Source organism: Triticum urartu, chromosome 5 (genome assembly GCF_003073215.2).
Source record: "Triticum urartu cultivar G1812 chromosome 5, Tu2.1, whole genome shotgun sequence".
Classification (NCBI taxonomy): domain Eukaryota; kingdom Viridiplantae; phylum Streptophyta; class Magnoliopsida; order Poales; family Poaceae; genus Triticum; species Triticum urartu.
Genome location: NC_053026.1, coordinates 616,359,674 through 616,378,486, shown reverse-complemented (window position 1 = coordinate 616,378,486; position 18,813 = coordinate 616,359,674). Strand labels below are relative to the sequence as shown.

The 18,813-nt window shown below is 44.1% G+C and overlaps 1 protein-coding gene across 1 annotated transcript; it reads right to left on the bottom strand.

Annotated features, from left to right (window-relative positions):
- Positions 1 to 3,723: 3,723 nt before the first annotated feature.
- Positions 3,724 to 7,959, bottom strand: LOC125511289 (CBL-interacting protein kinase 9). Its single transcript, XM_048676619.1, has 15 exons — positions 7,593 to 7,959; positions 6,873 to 6,935; positions 6,714 to 6,785; positions 6,445 to 6,552; positions 6,262 to 6,342; positions 6,070 to 6,123; positions 5,858 to 5,983; positions 5,691 to 5,780; positions 5,448 to 5,570; positions 5,223 to 5,333; positions 4,825 to 4,941; positions 4,688 to 4,744; positions 4,374 to 4,448; positions 4,187 to 4,263; positions 3,724 to 4,104 (listed from the first exon to the last, which is right to left on the bottom strand). Exons 1-14 carry the CDS (start codon positions 7,782 to 7,784, stop codon positions 4,192 to 4,194), a joined length of 1,341 nt encoding a protein of 446 aa, XP_048532576.1. The 5' UTR covers positions 7,785 to 7,959; the 3' UTR covers positions 3,724 to 4,104; positions 4,187 to 4,191.
- Positions 7,960 to 18,813: the final 10,854 nt, after the last annotated feature.

The following is an 18,813-nucleotide window of genomic DNA, read 5'->3' as shown; positions in this document are numbered from 1 at the left end:
AAGTTCATCAAAAATGGAAAAAGTTCATCGAATTTGAAAAAAGTTCATCGGATTTCAAAAAGTTCATCTAATTTGAAAAAAAAATCATGGAATTCAAAAAAAGATCGTGGAATATGGAAAAAGTTCATTGAATTCATAAAAAGTTCATTGAATATGGAAAAAAGTTCATCGGGTTTGAAAAAGTTCATCGAATTTCAAAAACAAATTCATCATTGAAAAAAGTTCATCAAATTTGAAAAATGTTCATCAGGTTTGAAAAAATGTTCATTGGATTTTAAAAAGTTCATCAAATTCAAAAAAGTTCATTGAGTTTGAAAACAAAGTTCATCAAATCAGAATAAAGTCCACGAATTTCAAACAAAAATTCCTGTATTATAAAAAAAAGCTTAAAAGGGTAAAATAGAAATGAATAAAAATAGAAAAAAATAACAAAACCATTCCAGTAAAAAAAGAAAGAAGAAAAGAAGGAAAAACCTGTAACTAAACACCTGAAGCGCAGTTGGCTGGTTGGTTTGGGTAGCGAAGGTTGAAGCAGGCGATAGCTGTTCAAATCACGGTACGTACCTACACGTATTGTTTTCTGCATCTTTAAAACCGAAACTGTGGGCCTCCGGCCCAGCGTCGATAAGGGGGTGTGCGCCCTGTACCATTAACACTATATCGGACGCAGAAGGCGCCAAATAGGGTTTGGCCAATGACCGAGTTGCCCATTTGAGAGAAACGGCCCTGTGTGGATATTGTGCCAAATTGTAGCCCAGTGCATTGCGGCACGCAACACAGTTCGGAATTTGGCTCTATGTTTTAATACCACATCGCTTGTCGAAGAGAGATTAAACATGTTTATAACCTTTCCCACGGTGAAGTATGGCACAGCGTGGTGGGCGCTGTCAGCAACTCAAATACTGGTATATGATGATATGAAATTCTGGACTCTGGAAGACCGCACGACACTCTGTGGTTGGCATTTTTTGTGTGTCCGCCTACCTTGTTTGTAGGCGTTGACTGCTCGGAGATTGCTTTTTTTTTCTTGCGGGAAGAGATTGCATTGTTGCTTCTGAAACAAGCACGGAATGTTTTCGCAGCATTGCATCTTCTTTTACGAGGCGTGGATTTATGACTCCATCATGGAGTAGTACTCCCTCCATTCCTAAATATAGTGCGTATTAGTTTTCTAGGGAAATTCCATATTGTAGTGCGTAGTTTGAGCTCAATCCAATTATGGACGAAATTAGCCCTCCACCAACCCATCAAACGCAGAGCCTCCCTCCCTTGTTTATTTGTTCTGATACACATCAGATGGGACAGACCCAGATGACTGGAGGGTGCCGTAGTTTCTCTCTAATTTTCTATTCTACTAGCATGGAACCTCGAACAGAACGATTGGGGCTTTCTCGTCCAAAACTTATCGCCAGCACATGCATTGGTATGTGGGCTGTTATCTATGCGCATTACATTTAGGAATGGAGGAAGTAATAGCCAGCAGATCATACTAGTACTATCATTTTTTTAACAAGATAGTAGTATTATCATGGTAATTGATACATTATGTGGTATCTGCAGCTTATCAAAAAAGGTACACCCTCGGTTCATACCATATTTATAAGTTTTCAGAAATTGTGATGATAAAAAAGGATCATGTATGATTGTTTGACAAAACCTAGTATATTTGGTCATTAATTTGGAACACAGAGGTTATGAGTGTATGATCATTTGTGCTTTACACTTACTATATGACCTAAAGATTGTAACTGGGTGCACACCATCAACCATCTCAAATCGACGACATGCACCTTAAGAATGTGTAGCTCAAATTCTTCTTTTAGGACGTGTTAAATACTTTAACTTAGGGTAACCCGGTGTATAGAACTTTATGTATAATATTTTTCGTAGCTTGCAAATTATCATAAGTTCTTCCCGCAAAAGAAATAATATTTGGTCCTTAATTTGCCTTACTTTTTTTCCAAAAAGGAGGCAGATTTATTATAAAGATTCATCGGAAGTGCAAAATATTTCAATCATAATAAAATTACATTGAGGTCCATGGACCATCGAACGACCACTACTGTCGTCAAAACGAGCCATCAATGTGCCGCTGTCGCTACTCCCATAGCGGAGCCGACCTAACCTTGTCGATGACAGCCGGGAAGTCTTCATCCATGTCCCTTAAGGACCAACGCCCCGAGGCTGCGGTCGTCGCCGCTGAATCCTTGAATCGAACTGAAGAACCTGACATCAAATCCCGTAGTCATGCACGCACGACGAGAAAACCTATCCTCGACACCCCAAGGAGCTGGCGGGAATCTATGCCAGATATCCGTCTAATCTATTCCGACTGGTGAACTTGAGGAGGATCAAAGCCCGGAAGACTGACTCAAAGAAGAAGCGACGCCATCAGTCCGAGTACTAAAATCCTAACATATCTACTAGCTGAAGCCGAGGCACCAGGATATCATTCTAATGAGTGTCTGCATCAATACACCGTGCTTCTAAAAAATCATCATTTGATCTTAGGATCACCTGATTTACATGGAACAACATATCATGAGTGCATACATACCGACGCATAAGCATCTACTCTTTTTACAAGATTTCTTGCGAAAAAGAAGACAACGTTTAGAAGATCAGTAAAGAAACTAATCCAGGAATGATGCAGCTGTGTTGTGGTCGATTTGCAAGATGCATGATAATGCATCCTTTTTATTATAATCCAGTCATAATCTTCTATATCTAAATAGCTAGCCCTCACTAATATATTTCTCTTAACATGCAAGCATATCACATCATCAAGCAACATGCATGGCAAAAGGTCCACCACAACATGCATTCATGCACATGAAAATGTCCACCTCAACATGCAAACATATATTAGATATTTTACGATACATTAATCAAACACAATAAAGCATATGGATTTGCAATTTTAGTTTTCGTAGTATCACTATTCACGTTCCATAAAAATCACATATCATCGAAATATATTGCAAATATTCCCGCAACAACGTGCGGGATATCATCTAGTTACTAATATGGTGGATCACACATCGCTTAACGCCCATTTTGCAGGACTTTTATACGTACGGCTTAGGAGAAGAGCACACTTGTTCACTCACCAACGCGGGGAGGGGGGGGGGGGGGCTTGTACTCCTATGGAGTAGCAAGTACATGTTTTCACCTTTCCCATCTAGTTAGGGCTGCTTCATGAGGTACTTCGGCCATGATTGTCATGGCGGTGGTACTTGGGTTAAACCTCATTGAGGTCTATCTTCGATGTGGATGATCTTCTTACTGTGGCCAGTGGCATCTATGGGGTGAGGTGGTGAGGTGGCAACAACAGTCTAGAGGTAAAATAATGTCCTCTCTGCCACATCACCGCTCCGGAGGTGCGCCTAGCACGGCTTAGGATGCGTGGAGGTGTGCTTCCACCAGATCTGCTTGGGTCCTGTTGGCGTTGATCTCCCAACGCTAGTGGTCATTGATTTGTTTGTAGGTCCTCCTGATCTATGTTGTTCTTCATAGATTTGTTTGTAGGTCCTCCTGATCTATGTTATTCTTTATAGCAGTGGATGGTGTTTTGATGTGTTAGCTGGACGATTTTTTGAATGTCAACTAGACCAGCTTCGGTGAGGATGGGTCATGAAGATGCATCAAAACCCTCGCGAATGCTTTGCATTTTTCTGATCAGAATGCGTGCCCAATACAAAAACAAAGAAAGGCACACAACCCTGGCGCGAAATAAAGCAAGGCTTGCCTTACAATCTCAAGTCTGAACTACCATTATTCATCTTACGATTCTCAAATACTTCCAATACAAAAAATAAAGAAAGGCACACAACCCTGCTGCAAACTAGAGCACATTCAGGATGCCTGTTAGGCACCCCGTTGCAATATTACAAGGAGCTTGTCCGGGAGGGCCTCGTTGTACATGTAAGTGTACAATCGCGCTCGGTAAAAAGAAGGCGCTGTCTTCGACAAGAGACGGCGGACTGGACCATCGATGCGGTGCCGGAGAAATATACAGTACCCAGCGCCCAGCGGCATCACCTGAAGGGGAGGTCCATCGATACAGCACCGCAAGATAGTTCCATTCCGTGAAGTATCAATCATCTGGAGGATAGAGCAAACGTGTTAGGACAGGAGGACAAGAGGGTGGAGAACAACAGTTAGGAGTTGAAGGCTCGAAGCTCACCGCTACTATTTCGCAATTGTGTTGGATTCAGTTTTCCACACAATGTCTTTTAGTTCTGACGAGAAATTCTTGTAGAACTGCATGCAGTTTTGAGGAAACGGTGTTAGTTGTTTCAGAGTGCTAAGAGTCAGAGTGGTTCAGAATATTTGCCAATTAGGATCGAAATGTAAACTGTTTGATATCATACACTGTGAAACTCCAAGGTGTCCCCTCCAGTTTTACGAAGTTCAACCATATGGAGTGTTGGAGCAACCTCAAAAACCTGCAACCGATTATATGTCATCAGTTTTATGAAGGATTAGCACTTCAAATGTGAAGTCAAAGCAAAAGTTGCCACAGCCTTATAAAGCCATCGCACTGGCATTTCAAAATCACTTAATAATTTCTATTTTCAGAAACATTGGCTGCTTGAAGAATATTTTAATCAGAGGTAACAGCAATTCTTTTAGTGGAATTTGTAAACAATATTTTAACGTCTCAGTATTGGCGATAGAGTGGTACCTCCGTTGCTACAGATAAATGGCCTTTTCTTCCTGTCTTGTCACCTTTCAGTTTCATCTGGAAGTTCAAAAACAGAAATCCATATCAGTCCTGAACTGCTCAAATTCTAACAAACTCTTGAAGAACATAATGGTTACCTTATAATTTTGTTTCCGCACATTGAAACCAAGAGGGCCACAGGCTTCCTCTATTTTAGACATGATCTCTTGTGGTGTACGTTGCGACGCAAAGGATGTTTCCCGCTTTACCATCCCCTATATTAGGAAGGATCAAATTATTTGCGAACCAACAAGGTTTACTAATAGTGCAAACTTGGGCCAAAAGAAGATGCCTAGATTTCTAAAAATGGGCAATTAAGTGACTGGCAGAATGATGCACCCTGCATGTCACTACTTACAAATAAAGGCTATTCGCCCCACTTTATAGAAAAGCACTGACCAACAAGTGAACTGCATGTCACTACTTCAGTAATGACATTCAGACAGTCAAGGATATCAAACTATTCGACTATAAATCAACATTTCTATGAACCTACCATCATCTCTTTCTCAAACAAATTTCCGAGGTTGAATCCCTCAGACCTTGAAATAAGAGCAAATGCATTCATGGATTCTGGTTTCTCTCTCCTCTCCGCCACAAGGTGTTCCTACGAAATAGGAAGGCAAAGGTAATAAATAAAGATGAATCTTTAAAACATAATATTTCTGGGGAGACAGATATGTCAACTGCAGACCAGGAAAGGACATTCAGATTGTATTACCTCTGAACTATCGAATGCAGCATCGACATCTTCAAGGCTCACATCTTCATTGTGCTCAGAATGTGGTGGTTTATAGTCCTTTTTGAACCATTCATCTTCCAAAATTTGGGCGATTGTTATCCTCTGCAAAAAGGAGAAAAAACAAGCGTAAACTAATTATTCTCATATTCTAACGCAAATAAAGCTACTAAAGAAGGAAGCTTCAGATATAAGAATTCATGGTTCAGCATGACAGGCACTTACAGTGTGAGGATTGGGATCGAGAATGCGCTTAATAAGATTTCTCGCACCGGTAGAAAACCATGGTGGACAAGAAACATTAGCTCTGGAGATCTGTAGACAAAACGGCAATAGTCTTGTCACTACCAATTTCACATGACAAGAAAGGTATGTCTACGGCAGCAACTTACCAATTTATACAGAGTCATTAAGTTGGGGTCATCAAAGGGCAAATATCCAGCCATAAGGACAAATAAGATTATGCCACAGGACCACACATCAGCAGCCATACCATCATAACCTTTATCAGCAAGCACCTAAAGAAACAATCTAATGATTACACTCCTGAAAGGCTGAAACACATTTATTAGACAAGGTAGAAACACAAAGGCAAAAAATTCACCTCAGGTGCAACATAATTGGGAGTTCCACAAGCAGTATGCAGAAGTCCATCCTCCTAAAATAAAAAACAAAAGGAGGTGATCAGTATTCTTTCCGTTAACTGTTTCTCGTGTTCAAGCACAGTGCCTTATGTTTCTGAAAATGAAAAGAAATGCATACTTCTAGCTACTAGCCAACTAGGTAGAGATCATACTTTTGTTTGCGGAGAAAATGCGCTGAGACCGAAATCCGAAACTTTGAGAGCTCCATATGAATCAAGGAGCAGATTTTCTGGCTGCAAATGGCACATAAAACATCCATAAATTAGGAAGTGTATCACAGAGCATCAACGTTTAAGTTACATATATCAGGAACCAGGTAGGATAACTGGACAAACCTTGAGATCTCTATGGTACACTCCACGACTATGACAATAATCAACCGCATTTATAAGTTGGTGGAAGTATCGTCTTGCTTCATCTTCTCCTAGCTTCCCAGAATTGACCTAATTATCCACAAAATAATGGTAATTGGTAAATGAGTAACAACTAAAACATTTATGTAGCCTTATATAACTGACCTACGAGATAAACTCATGACATGTAAAAATAATTGCACACAAAGTAAAAGCCATAACATCCAGCGCATGAAGTTTGAGAGTCTTACGATCTTATCAAAAAGCTCGCCTCCCTCAACAAACTCAAGAACCATGTATATCTTTGATTTGCTAGCCATCACCTATGAAATGCACACATGTTACCTGAGATGAAAGATATAAAAAACAACGAGACAAAACTGTCTCTGTAAAAAAAAACTAGAGTATACCTCATGCAGCTGGACCACATTTGGATGTCGTATTAGCTTCATTGTGGCGATCTCCCGTTTAATCTGAAAAGGCGGGAATAGGCGGTCAGCGTCCATAATCTGATCAGATCTGTACGGAGGACGCAGGAGTTGAACTAAACATGGCATCTATAGCACCCTAGCAGTCGTGTATGATTAGATCACATCATCCTTAATTTGCATATAGCAGAAGAAATACGATATCTATAAAATCCTCTTGTAAAATGAGCCTGACGTGGGTGATGCAGGTGCAGAGTGGCCCCCGTATAAGAGACCCGTTTTGCAAACCTAATTCGATGGTCACAATTTTCAATTCATATTCTTTGGCATCAACCTGTTCTCTTTTTTTGGATTAAAAAACATGTTCTCTTTTTTTTACCTTAATAACAACCAAAAATCATGAGCAAGGATGACACCGGAAAAACAATCACCACGGACGGACGGACAGAGAATCTCGACCATGAGAGAGACCTGAACGTCGCAAAGTTATTTGGGACGTTCTTTTCGAATTAGGTGGTCGGTCCTCCGATGAATAAATTATGATCTCCCGGTCGTAATCTAGGGGTTTGTCTGTTTGTTTCTCAATTCGACGAATCAGCCCGCCTAGATTCATCGTTAATCATTAATTAAGGTGCTCCCCCGGGCAACGCCGGATGGAGGTAGCAAGGAAGCGTGGGATTGATTTGGGAGGGACGGACGGACCTGCTCGACCATCTTGTGGCGGAGGACGTGGTTGCGGTCGAGCACCTTGATGGCGCAGGTGGCGGCGTTGCGGGTGTCCTTGGCGATCTTGACCTTGGCGAAGCTGCCCTCGCCGACGGTCTTGCCGAGCTCGTAGGGGCCCACCCGCGTCGTGCGCCTCGGCCCCCCGCCCCTGCCCGCCGCCGCCGCCATCCCTCCTTTCTCCACGGCGGTGGTGGTGGCGGTGGCGGATCAATTAATCCAACCAAATCAATCGATGGATCAATGGGTGGATGGATGAGGGTAGGAGGTAGGTCGACGCTGGGTCGTTGGGTGGGACGCTGGTCGGGTCTCTCCCTGCCGTTGGTGCTTTTTTGCTCTGGAATTCACGGCCGGTTTATAAGGGGGGGGAGAGAGAGAGAGAGGATAGAGGCGGGGGAGACGGGGGCGGGTGGAAGCGCGTGGAATGAGACGGATGGCGGCGGGCGGGCGGGCGCACTCAGTGCGCGGGTCCCATCCTCCTTCCCCCGTGGGCCGCGCATGGGCACCGCTTGGCTGGGCCTGGGCGTCGCGTGGATAACTACTGTCTACTACGAGCACGAGCGGCGGTGACGGGACGGTAAAGAGAGAGGGCCAAAAGCCAAAAGGTTAGCAGTACGCTACGTGAGACACGGTGGAACTTGGACCGGCGCACGCGTGCTCCTGATCCTAGTCTCGTGGGTGGCGGCAAAGATGAGATTTCCCGCGTCTGCTTGTTCCAATCGTGTTTTTGGTCGTGGAAATGGCCGTGTGTCTATCCACGGAGGTGCGCGAGATAAACCGGGCCGCTCGTGCGTGCGCGTAGCTTCCAAGAAGGAGCGGCGTACGGGTGCGGGCCGTACGCCAATCATGCACACGCTGAAAACGACCTCACCCGGCGGTCAGTCAGTTAGTCATCTCGGGTCGGTCAGACGGCTCCTAGCCCGACTCTGCCACGGCCCTCCGCGAACACCCGCGCCCCGACAAAATATGTCTAAAACACTTCCTCCACATCTAAATATTAGCCCATATTGCACTTGTTTCTAGACGGATTCTCTAAAGATAGCTGTGTAAAAGACAGACGTGTTATGTATCTTCTTGATGCTCCATTTTAATTTAATAAAATTCAAACTTTATATCAGAAAAAAGATCAAGTTCATACTAAAAATACATGGTGCCTCTCGTTTCAGGCTGCGGGTGGGACAGTAGGTGAAAGTCCCAGCATAATCCACATGGTCCCAATACAGTTTGGTGTTAAAAAGGTGAGTATCCCACCAAAACTGATGTAGATTAAGTGGGAATAAGCGGGATTCCCACTTAACAAAGTAGAGCAGTTAACTGAACAATATCGCGCCACTACCGAGCAACATGGTAAGGGCATCTCCAACGGCAACCCCCAAATTTTCTCCCGCATTCGCGGACACGGGAGAGGGGGGACCAGTCCGCGACACAGATGCGGGAGGACGACATCCAACGCTAGCAGCATACATTTCAAACTTTTTTTTGCAACAAACAGGATGAAATTCATCCAAACACGACCGGATTTCATACAAACACGACGGATTTCATACAGACATGGAAGATTTCATTACATTTTGAATATTTTTTAGAAAAAGGACCCGCCCCTAAACCTATCCTACGGCGGTGGCGCCCGGCGTCCAAGCCCGTGTCGTCCTCCATCCGCCGTCTCCATGAGCATTGATGATAAGACCGATGAAGTGTAGGTGCGGTCTCCGTCGAGGAAGAGTAGAACACGGGAGACGGACCGGCCTACATTGGACAGAAGGCACCACAGCCTCCCGTGACCTACTCATCCTCGGAGGAGTCCGCGACCTATCAGTCGCCGGTGGACGTGAGGTCCACGATGTAAATGGTGGCGCCAGCGCTGTCTTCGTCCCACCAGGCCAGCTGATGGTTCGTCGGCGGCGCATAGGAGGCGCAACTGGCGTTGTTCTCCTCCGCCATCGCCTGCAGTTGCGCCTCCGTGGCGGCTGCTTCCTGGCGAGCGATGGCTTGAGCGAGGACGGCATCGTAGATGGCACGCTGCTCCGCCATGAAGTTGGGCTTCGCCGCGGCCATGGCCACCACGGCCTCCTCGCTTGCGTGCTCACCGTAGATCTGGCCCTCAGCTAGCCGGCGCTGCTCCAGCAGGAACAGGTTGTACCATTGTTCCTCCTACGCCTGCTGAAATGCCGACACAGGCACCGGCGTAGGCTGCACCTCTGCCATGGTGGCGTTGAAGTGTGCTTGCTCCTACTCCATGGTGAAGTCGGCGTACGCAGGAAGCGCGGGATGAAGGAAATATTCCCTAGAGGCAATAATAAAGTTGTTATTTATATTTCTTTATATCATGATTAATGTTTATTATTCATGCTAGAATTGTATTAACCGGAAACTTAGTACATGTGTGAATACATAGACAAACAGAGTGTCACTAGTATGCCTCTACTTGACTAGCTCGTTAATCAAAAGATGGTTAAGTTTCCTAACCATAGACATGAGTTGTCATTTGATGAACGGGATCACATCATTAGAGAATTATGTGATTGACTTGACCCATCCGTTAGCTTAGCACTATGATCATTTAGTTTATTGCCATTGCTTTCTTCATGACTTATACATGTTCCTATGACTATGAGATTACGCAACTCCCGAATACCGGAGGAACACTTAGTGTGCTATCAAATGTCACAACGTAACTGGGTGACTATAAAGATGCTCTACAGGTGTATCCAATGGTGTTTGTTGAGTTGGCATAGATCGAGATTAGGAATTTGTCACTCCGTGTATCGGAGAGGTATCTCTGGGCCCTCTCGGTAATGCACATCACTATAAGCCTTGCAAGCAATGTGACTAATGAGTTAGTTTCGGGATGTTGCATTACGGAACGAGTAAAGAGACTCTTCGGTAACGATATTGAACTAGGTATTGAGATACCGACGATCGAATATCGGGCAAGTAACATACCGATGACAAAGGGAACAACGTATGTTGTTATGCGGTTTGACTGATAAAGATCTTCATAGAATATGTAGGAACCAATATGATCATCCGGATTCCGCTATTGGTTATTGACCGGAAGTGAGTCTCGGTCATGTCTACATAGTTCTCGAACCCGTAGGGTCCGCACGCTTAACGTTTGATGACGATCGGTATTATGAGTTTATGTGTTTTGATGTACCGAAGGTAGTTCGGAGTCCCGGGTGTGATCACAGACATGACGAGGTGTCTCAAAATGGTCGAGACATAAAGATTGATATATTGGAAGGCTATGTTTGGACACCGGAATGGTTTCGTATGAGTTCGGGCATTTTCCGGAGTACCGGGAGGTTACCAGAACCCCCCGGGGAGTCAATGGGTTTTATTGGGCCTTAGTGGAAGAGAGGAGGAGGCGGCCAGGTGGAGGGCGCGCCCCCAAGCCCAATCCGAATTGGGGTGGGGGGCTATGATGACCCACAAGTGTAGGGGATCTATCGTAGCCTTTTCGATAAGTAAGAGTGTCGAACCCAACGAGGAGTAGAAGGAAATGATAAGCGGTTTTCAGCAAGGTATTCTCTGCAAGCACTGAAATTATCAGTAACAGATAGTTCTGTGATAAGGTAATTTGTAACGGGTAACAAGTAAATAAGGTGCAGCAAGATGTCCCAATCCTTTTTGTAGCAAAGGACAAGCCCGGACAAACTCTTATATAAAGGAAAACGCTCCCGAGGACACATGGGAATTATTGTTAAGCTAGTTTTCATCATGTTCATATGATTCGCATTCGGTACTTTGATAATTTGATATGTGGGTGGACCGGTACTTGGGTACTGCCCTTCCTTGGACAAGCATCCCACTTATGATTAACCCCTATTGCAAGCATCCGCAACTATAACATAAGTATTAAGGTAAACCTAACCATAGCATGAAACATATGGATCCAAATCAGCCCCTTACGAAGCAACACATAAACTAGTGTTTAAGCTTCTGTCACTCTAGCAACCCATCATCTACTTATTACTCCCCAATGCCTTCCCCTAGGCCCAAACAATGGTGAAGTGTCATGTAGTCGACGTTCACATGATACCACTAGAGGAGAGACAACATACATCTCATCAAAATATCGAACGAATACCAAATTCACATGACTAATTATAGCAAGACTTCTCCCATGTCCTCAGGAACAAACGTAACTACCCACAAATCATATTCATGTTCATAATCAGAGGGGTATTAATATGCATAAAGGATCTGAACATATGATCTTCCACCGAATAAACCAACTAGCATCAACTACAAGGAGTAATCAACACTACTAGCAACCCACAGGTACCAATCTGAGGCTTTGGGACAAAGATTGGATACAAGAGATGAACTAGGGTTTGGGATGAGATGGTGCTGGTGAAGATAATGGAGATTGACCCCCTCCCGATGAGAGGATCAATGGTGATGATTTCCCCCTCCCGGAGGGAAGTTTCCTCGGCAGAACAGCTCCGCCGGAGCCCTAGATTGGTTCCGCCTCGTGGCGGCAGGGTTTCGTCCCGTGAGCTAGCTTATGATTTTTCCTCCATGAAAGACCTCATATAGAAGAAGATGGGCATCAGAGGGCTGGCAGGGGCCCACGAGGCAGGGGGCGTGCCCGGGGGTAGGGCTCCCCCATCCTCGTGGATGGTGGGTGGCCCCCCTCTGGTACTTCTTTCGCCCAATATTTTTTATATATTCTGAAACTTTCTCCCATGAAGCTTCAGGGCTTTTGGAGTTGTGCAGAATAGGTCTCTAATATTTACTCTTTTCCAGCCCAGAATTCCAGCTGCCGGCATTCTCCCTCTTCATGTAAACCTTGTAAAATAAGAGAGAATAGGCATAAGTATTGTGACATAATGTGTAATAAAAGCCCATAATGCAATAAATATCGATATAAAAGCATGATGCAAAATGGACGTATCAACTCCCCCAAGCTTAGACCTCGCTTGTCCTCAAGCGAAAGCCGAAATCGAAAAATATGTCCACATGTTTAGAGATAGAGGTGTCGATAAAAATAAAATACAGACATGAGGGCATCATGATCATTATTATAAACAGCAACACACACACACACACATATATATATATATTGTCATATGATCTCTTATGCTAAAGTAACAATTCAATCACAATTTCAAGTATGAATCAGAAACTTCATTGAGAACCAACAAACTATAATCTCAGTCATTGAGGCAATTGCAATTTATCATAACATAGGAAAGAGTCAATAAGAGCTTTTCAGGAAGTCCACATACTCAACCATCATTTAGTCTTTCACAATTGCTAACACTCACGCAATATTTATGGGTATGAAGTTTTAATCGGACACAGAGAAAGATAGGGGCTTATAGTATTGCCTCCCAACCTTTTACCTCAAGGGTAATGTCAACAATAATAGTTCATGAAAACTCACATCCAATTAGCTATATATATCTGGATCTTTCAAACACATTGTGCTTGCCAAAGGATAAAATATAAAAAGGAAAGGTGAAGATCACCGTGACTCTTTGCATGAAGTATAAGACAAGAATGAAAGATAGGCCCTTCACAGAGGGAAGCAGAGGTTGGCATGTGCTTTTATGGTTGGATGCACAAAGTCTTAATGCAAAAGAACGTCACTTTATATTTCCACTTGTGATATGGACCTTTATTATGCATTCCGTCACTTTTATTTCTTCCACATCACAAGATCGTATAAAGCTTATTTTCTCCACACTAATAAATCATACATATTTAGAGAACAATTTTTATTGCTTGCAACAATGACAACTAACTTGAAGGATCTTACTCAATCCATAGGTAGATATGGTGGACTCTCATGGAAAAACTGGGTTTAAGGATATTTGGAAGCACAAGTAGTACCTCTACTTGGTGCAAAGTATTTGGCTAGCATGAGAGGGAAAGGCAAGGTCAACATGTTGGATGATCCATGACAATATAATTTATTTCAGATGTAAGAAAACATAACCCATTTGTAGGATCGAAAGTATGTCTAGAGGGGGGGTGATTAGACTACTTGACCAATGAAAAATCTATCCTTTTCCCAATTTTAGTCTTTGGCAGGTTTTAGCTATCTTAGCACAAGTCAAGCAATCTTAACACAATTCAAGCAAGCATGCAAAGCGTATATGAGCAGCAGAAAGTAAAGCATGCAACTTGCAAGAATGTAAAGGGAAGGGTTTGGAGAATTCAAACGCAATTGGAGACACAGATGTTTTTGTCGTGGTTCCGATAGGTGGTGCTATCGTACATCCACGTTGATGAAGACTTCAGCCCACGGAGGGTAACGGTTGCGCGAGTCCACGGAGGGCTCCACCCACGAAGGGTCCACGAAGAAGCAACCTTGTCTATCCCATCATGGCCATCGCCCACGAAGGACTTGCCTCGCTAGCGGTAGATCTTCACGAAGTAGGCGATCTCCTTTCCCTTACAAACTCCTTGGTTCAACTCCACAATCTTTGTCAGAGGCTCCCAAGTGACACCTAGCCAATCTAGGAGGCACCACTCTCCAAGAAGTAAAAAATGGTGTGTTGATGATGAACTCCTTGCTCTTGTGCTTCAAATGATAGTCTCCCCAACACTCAACTCTCTCTCTCACAGGATATGGATTTGGTGGAAAGAAGATTTGAGTGGAAAGCAACTTGGGAAGGCTAGAGATCAAGATTCATATGGTGGGAATGGAATATCTTGGCCTCAACACATGAGTAGGTGGTTCTCTCTCAGAAAATGTGTATTGGAAGTGTAGGTATGTTCTGATGGCTCTCTCTACGAATGAAGAGTGGGTGGAGGGGTATATATAGCCTCCACACAAAAACTAACCGTTACACACAATTTACCAATCTCGGTGAGACCGAATTGAGAAACTCGGTCAGACCGATTTAGCAAACCTAGTGACCGTTAGGATTTTCGGTGGGACTGAGATGCAACTCGGTAGGACCGATATGGTTAGAGTTAGGGCATAATGTAATCTCGGTGGAACCAATTTTGGTAATAAGCTAACCAGAGAGTTGGTCAGGTAAACTCGGTGGGATCAATTTGCTCATTTCGGTGGGACCGAAATGTTACAAAAGGGAAACAGAGAGTTTACATTGCAATCTCGGTGGGACTGATCGCTCATCTCGGTAGGACCGAAACATTACGAAGGGAAATAGAGAGATTACAACCCCATCTCGGTGTGACCGAAATCCCTATCAGTGGGACCGATTTGCCTAGGGTTTGTGGCAGTGGCTATGACATCTGAACTCGGTGGCGCCGGATAGAAAGAATCGGTGGGGCCAAGTTTGACTTTTGGTTTAGGTCATATGTGGATGTGGGAAGGTAGTTGAGGGTTTTCGAGCATATCGCTAAGCACTATGAAGCAAGAACCTCATCAAGCAGCACCTCATCCCTTGTTGATAGTATTGGCTTTTCCTATAGACTCAATGTGATCTTGGATCACTAAAATATAAAATGTAGAGTCTTGAGCTTTGAGCTTGAGCCAATCTTTTTGTCCTTAGTATTTTGAGGGGTCCACTTTCCTCATCCATGCCATGCCATTCATTGAGCTTTTCCTGAAATATTAATCTTGGAATAGCATTAGCTCAATGAGCTATATGTTGTTAGGAATTACCAAAACCACCTAGGGATAGTTGCACTTTCAATCTCCCCCTTTTTGGTAATTGATGACAACATATAGATCAAAGCTTCGACAAATGATAATAAGAGTGAAAAACATTGTCGCTTTGAGAAGTATGTGAAAAGCAAGAGCTCCCCCTAAATTTGTGCATAGTTTATGATTTTCTTTGGACTGCAAATGCACAGAGAGTTAGGCTCATGGGTTACTCTTCCATGTCTCATACATCTTGGTGGAGCGCTCAAAATGATAATAATTAAATACATGCACTCATCACCAAGGAAAGTGAATGATCATATAGGGATAAAATGACAATGTCATCCAACAAGCATTAATGTAGCATATGATCAAACACGCATGATCATCCAAGTATCACACAGACAAAAAGTATCTCAAATAAGCAAAGCAAATAAAGTTCAACCACCAAAGCAAGAGAGAATAAAAAGCAACGCTCTCTCTCGAAGCCTATGATCTATACATTTTTCTCCCCCTTTTGCAACAAGTTACCAAAAAGTTCCTAGAAAATGCATAGCACTAAATCGTCTCTCAGGCTTGGTCTTCAGGTGGTGGTGTCCGGATAACTCCAAGAACAAAGGCTTCAGTCGATGTAGATGGAGCTGATGGAGTAGGTGCTGGAGCTGGTGGCACTGAAGCTGTAGCTGGTGTAGATGAAGTTGCTCTGGTGTCTGGAACAGGCACTGCAGCAGATCTCTGAGCTCTAGGCACTCTGGCAAATGCATCAGTGGTTGTCTTGCCCTTCCTCTCCTGCATATCGTCCTGAAGTTGCTCCACAACAGACAGGATCTCAGTTACCTTCATATCCAAGTCATAGAACTTTTGCTCGACGATCCTTTCCAAGCTCTCCTGGTTTTGAGTCAAGGTGGCCAGCGCTTTCTCAATCCTTAGAGTGGATGCAATCAAGTAGCCAAGCTGATCTTGCTTGCTCTTCAGAAGATATTGAGATGCTTCTTCCATGGTTGGCATCCTTGCAGCTTTCTCAACCTTTGCCTTCTCCCTCTTTGCTTGTGCATGCACAGAAGATGGTTCATTTTCATCCATCACCACAGTGTTGTCCTCAAATTCTGGGTAGATGGGCTGGTGCTCCTTGTCCAGCAGAGTGCCAGTGCCCATCTTGGATTTAATCAGCTCCTGGATCTGTGGGGCATACCCACAACTCCTCTTTTGGTCAGCGGTTGTCCTCTCGATAGTTTCAACTATAAGACTCATGACCTTGAACTTTTGTGGGACATCAAAGATGTGAAGCAAGTTAATTGCATGGCCTCTGATCATCTTGTGATCACCCGACTTTGGCAAGAGAGTGTGCCTGAGGATCCAGTTGATAGTTGGCAAGCCTGACAGAAGGTAATGTACATATCCAAACTTGTGTGTCTCAAGAGCAGCATCTGGGATCTCCTTGTACATGTGTGCCATTGTGTTGTGATCCTTCTTCTTGTTGGCATAGACATCCAAGTCATCTTCACTCTCTTTTGGGGCATTGATCAACTTAGCCCATTCTGCAACTGTTGACTGGTACCTTGTACCTTCAGACATCTAGACAATCCTTCCATCTGGGTAGAAGTGAGCTGTGGAGTAGAACTGCATGATGAGCTCATCATTCCATTTTGTGAGCTTCTGAGCCACAAACTCATCAACTCCACAAGCCTTGAAACTGTCATACACACATGGATAATGTTCATCATTCTCCCTGATGTACTCCCAATCGACCCATCTCATGTCACACACTATGGGCTTCTTGTCAAGCAACACTGTCTCATAGAAATCCCGATGTTCTTTGGTATGGAACCTGTAGTCCACAGTAGTCCTTCTCCTGGTGGCATATGGATCAGAATCTCTCCATAGCCTCAATCCCGAGTCCTTCCTGATCTTCATGTTCTCAGCTAATGGATGAGCATCATTGTGATATGGAATTTTTGGCTTCAACTTCCTCAAAACATGTGACTCATCATCTTCTTATTCCATTGTAGCTTCAGGCACTGGGGCCTTGTTTTTCTCCTCAGCAGGGATGTTCCTGGTGCTCCTCTTTGGTTTTGGCTTTGGAGCTGGAGCAGCAGCCTTAGGAGCAGTCTTAGGCTTAGATGGAACAACCCCTGCCCTGATGGCATCACCCATAAGCTTCCGAGCTTTGGGTGCTGGTGCAGCATCTTCTTCCTCTTCCTCTTCAGAATCTCTCATGATTGAGGATCTCCCAAGCACTCTGGCAGTGGTCTTCTTGACCCTCTCTTTCCTCTTCTTCCCTTCTGCAGCAGCTTCTTTGGGTTCAGATTCCAAGGGTACTTGAGTAGAGGCTCTGGCTTTAGACATGGGAATTCTCTTTGCAGGCACTTTGATTTTCATACCAGGCTTAGTTGCAGCAGAAGTGCTATATTCCTTTTTAACTACTTTCTTCTTGGAAGTGGCCTCATCCTTAACTGCCACATAGTCTTCATCCTCAGATTCAGACGTTTTCTTCTTTCTGGCCCTGGTGGCAGCTTTGGGTAAGTTGCTTGGGGTGCTCCTGCTACCCTCATTAGAGCTGCTAGAGGAACTAGTGCCCTCACTCAAGTGAACCTACTCCTCTGACTTGTTCTGGTTGTCACTCTGATCAGACATATTGCAAACACTGACAGCAGACCCTGTGAATAGATATAGATGAGATAGAGTGGATGAGCATCACAAAATGCAGAGGTTTTTGCAAAAGAATGAGTCAAAAACTTAGTTTTAGTTTTCCACAGGAAGCATTTCGGATCAACCGATTTGTAAACTCGGTGATACCGAAGCAGCTGTTGGAACCTAAACTAGTGAACTCGGTCAGACCAAGTCACAGTTCGGTGGCACCGAGACTGCTAGGGTTTCACAAAGTCCTGAACTCGGTCACACCGATTTGCAATTCTCGGTCAGACTGAGAATCACATGTGCAATGGCCTGAGCCGAATCGGTGGTACCGAGTTCCACAACTCGGTGGGTCCGAGATGGTTTCGGCGGAAACCTAACCCTAAATTTTCAAATCACGACTAAACTACGGAGTGTTTTCGATGGATAGAATGATAATCGTGGCAAGATACATGGTGAACACAATGTGCTAGGAATCAGATAAGGATAGCACAGCGATCAAGTTCATACCCTAGTTCGGCGATGAACTCGCTAGGGCGGCAACGGCGGGGATGATTCCGTTGACGGCGGCAGAGACCAGAGGCAGGAGGCGGCTGGCGACGAGGAGGACGATCCGGAGACCTTGGAGGCAGAGCAGGCTAAGCGCGGGTCGAGGAAGTTCGGAAATTTTCCAAAATTTGACCCGTGGATATATATAGCCTGACCCTGTCGGTGTGACCGAGTGGAACAACTCGGTGGCACCGAGATTCATAACTGCAAGCAGTTACTGAAACTCGGTGTGACCGAAAAGTTCGAATCAGTTGCACCGAGGTTGAAAACCTAGATCGACTTAGTGATCTCGGTATGACCGAAATGGGTGAATCGGTTAGACCGAAACGCACAAAGAAGTTTTGGAAGTTTAAGTCTATGACGAATTGGGGACTCCGAGTGCTCCTCACACAGAGTGGTTCGAATCTGACTTGATCAAATTTTGTGATGCAGCATGAATAGAGTTTGAGA

Coding starts and splice junctions, on each gene's coding strand:
- LOC125511289 (XM_048676619.1), bottom strand. CDS start 7,784: ATGGCGGCGGCGGCGGGCAGGGGCGGGGGGCCGAGGCGCACGACGCGG. Junction 6,936..7,592: donor GCCACAAGATGGTCGAGCAG/GTCCGTCCGTCC, acceptor CCGCCTTTTCAG/ATTAAACGGGAGATCGCCAC. Junction 5,984..6,069: donor CCAATTATGTTGCACCTGAG/GTGAATTTTTTG, acceptor TTGTTTCTTTAG/GTGCTTGCTGATAAAGGTTA.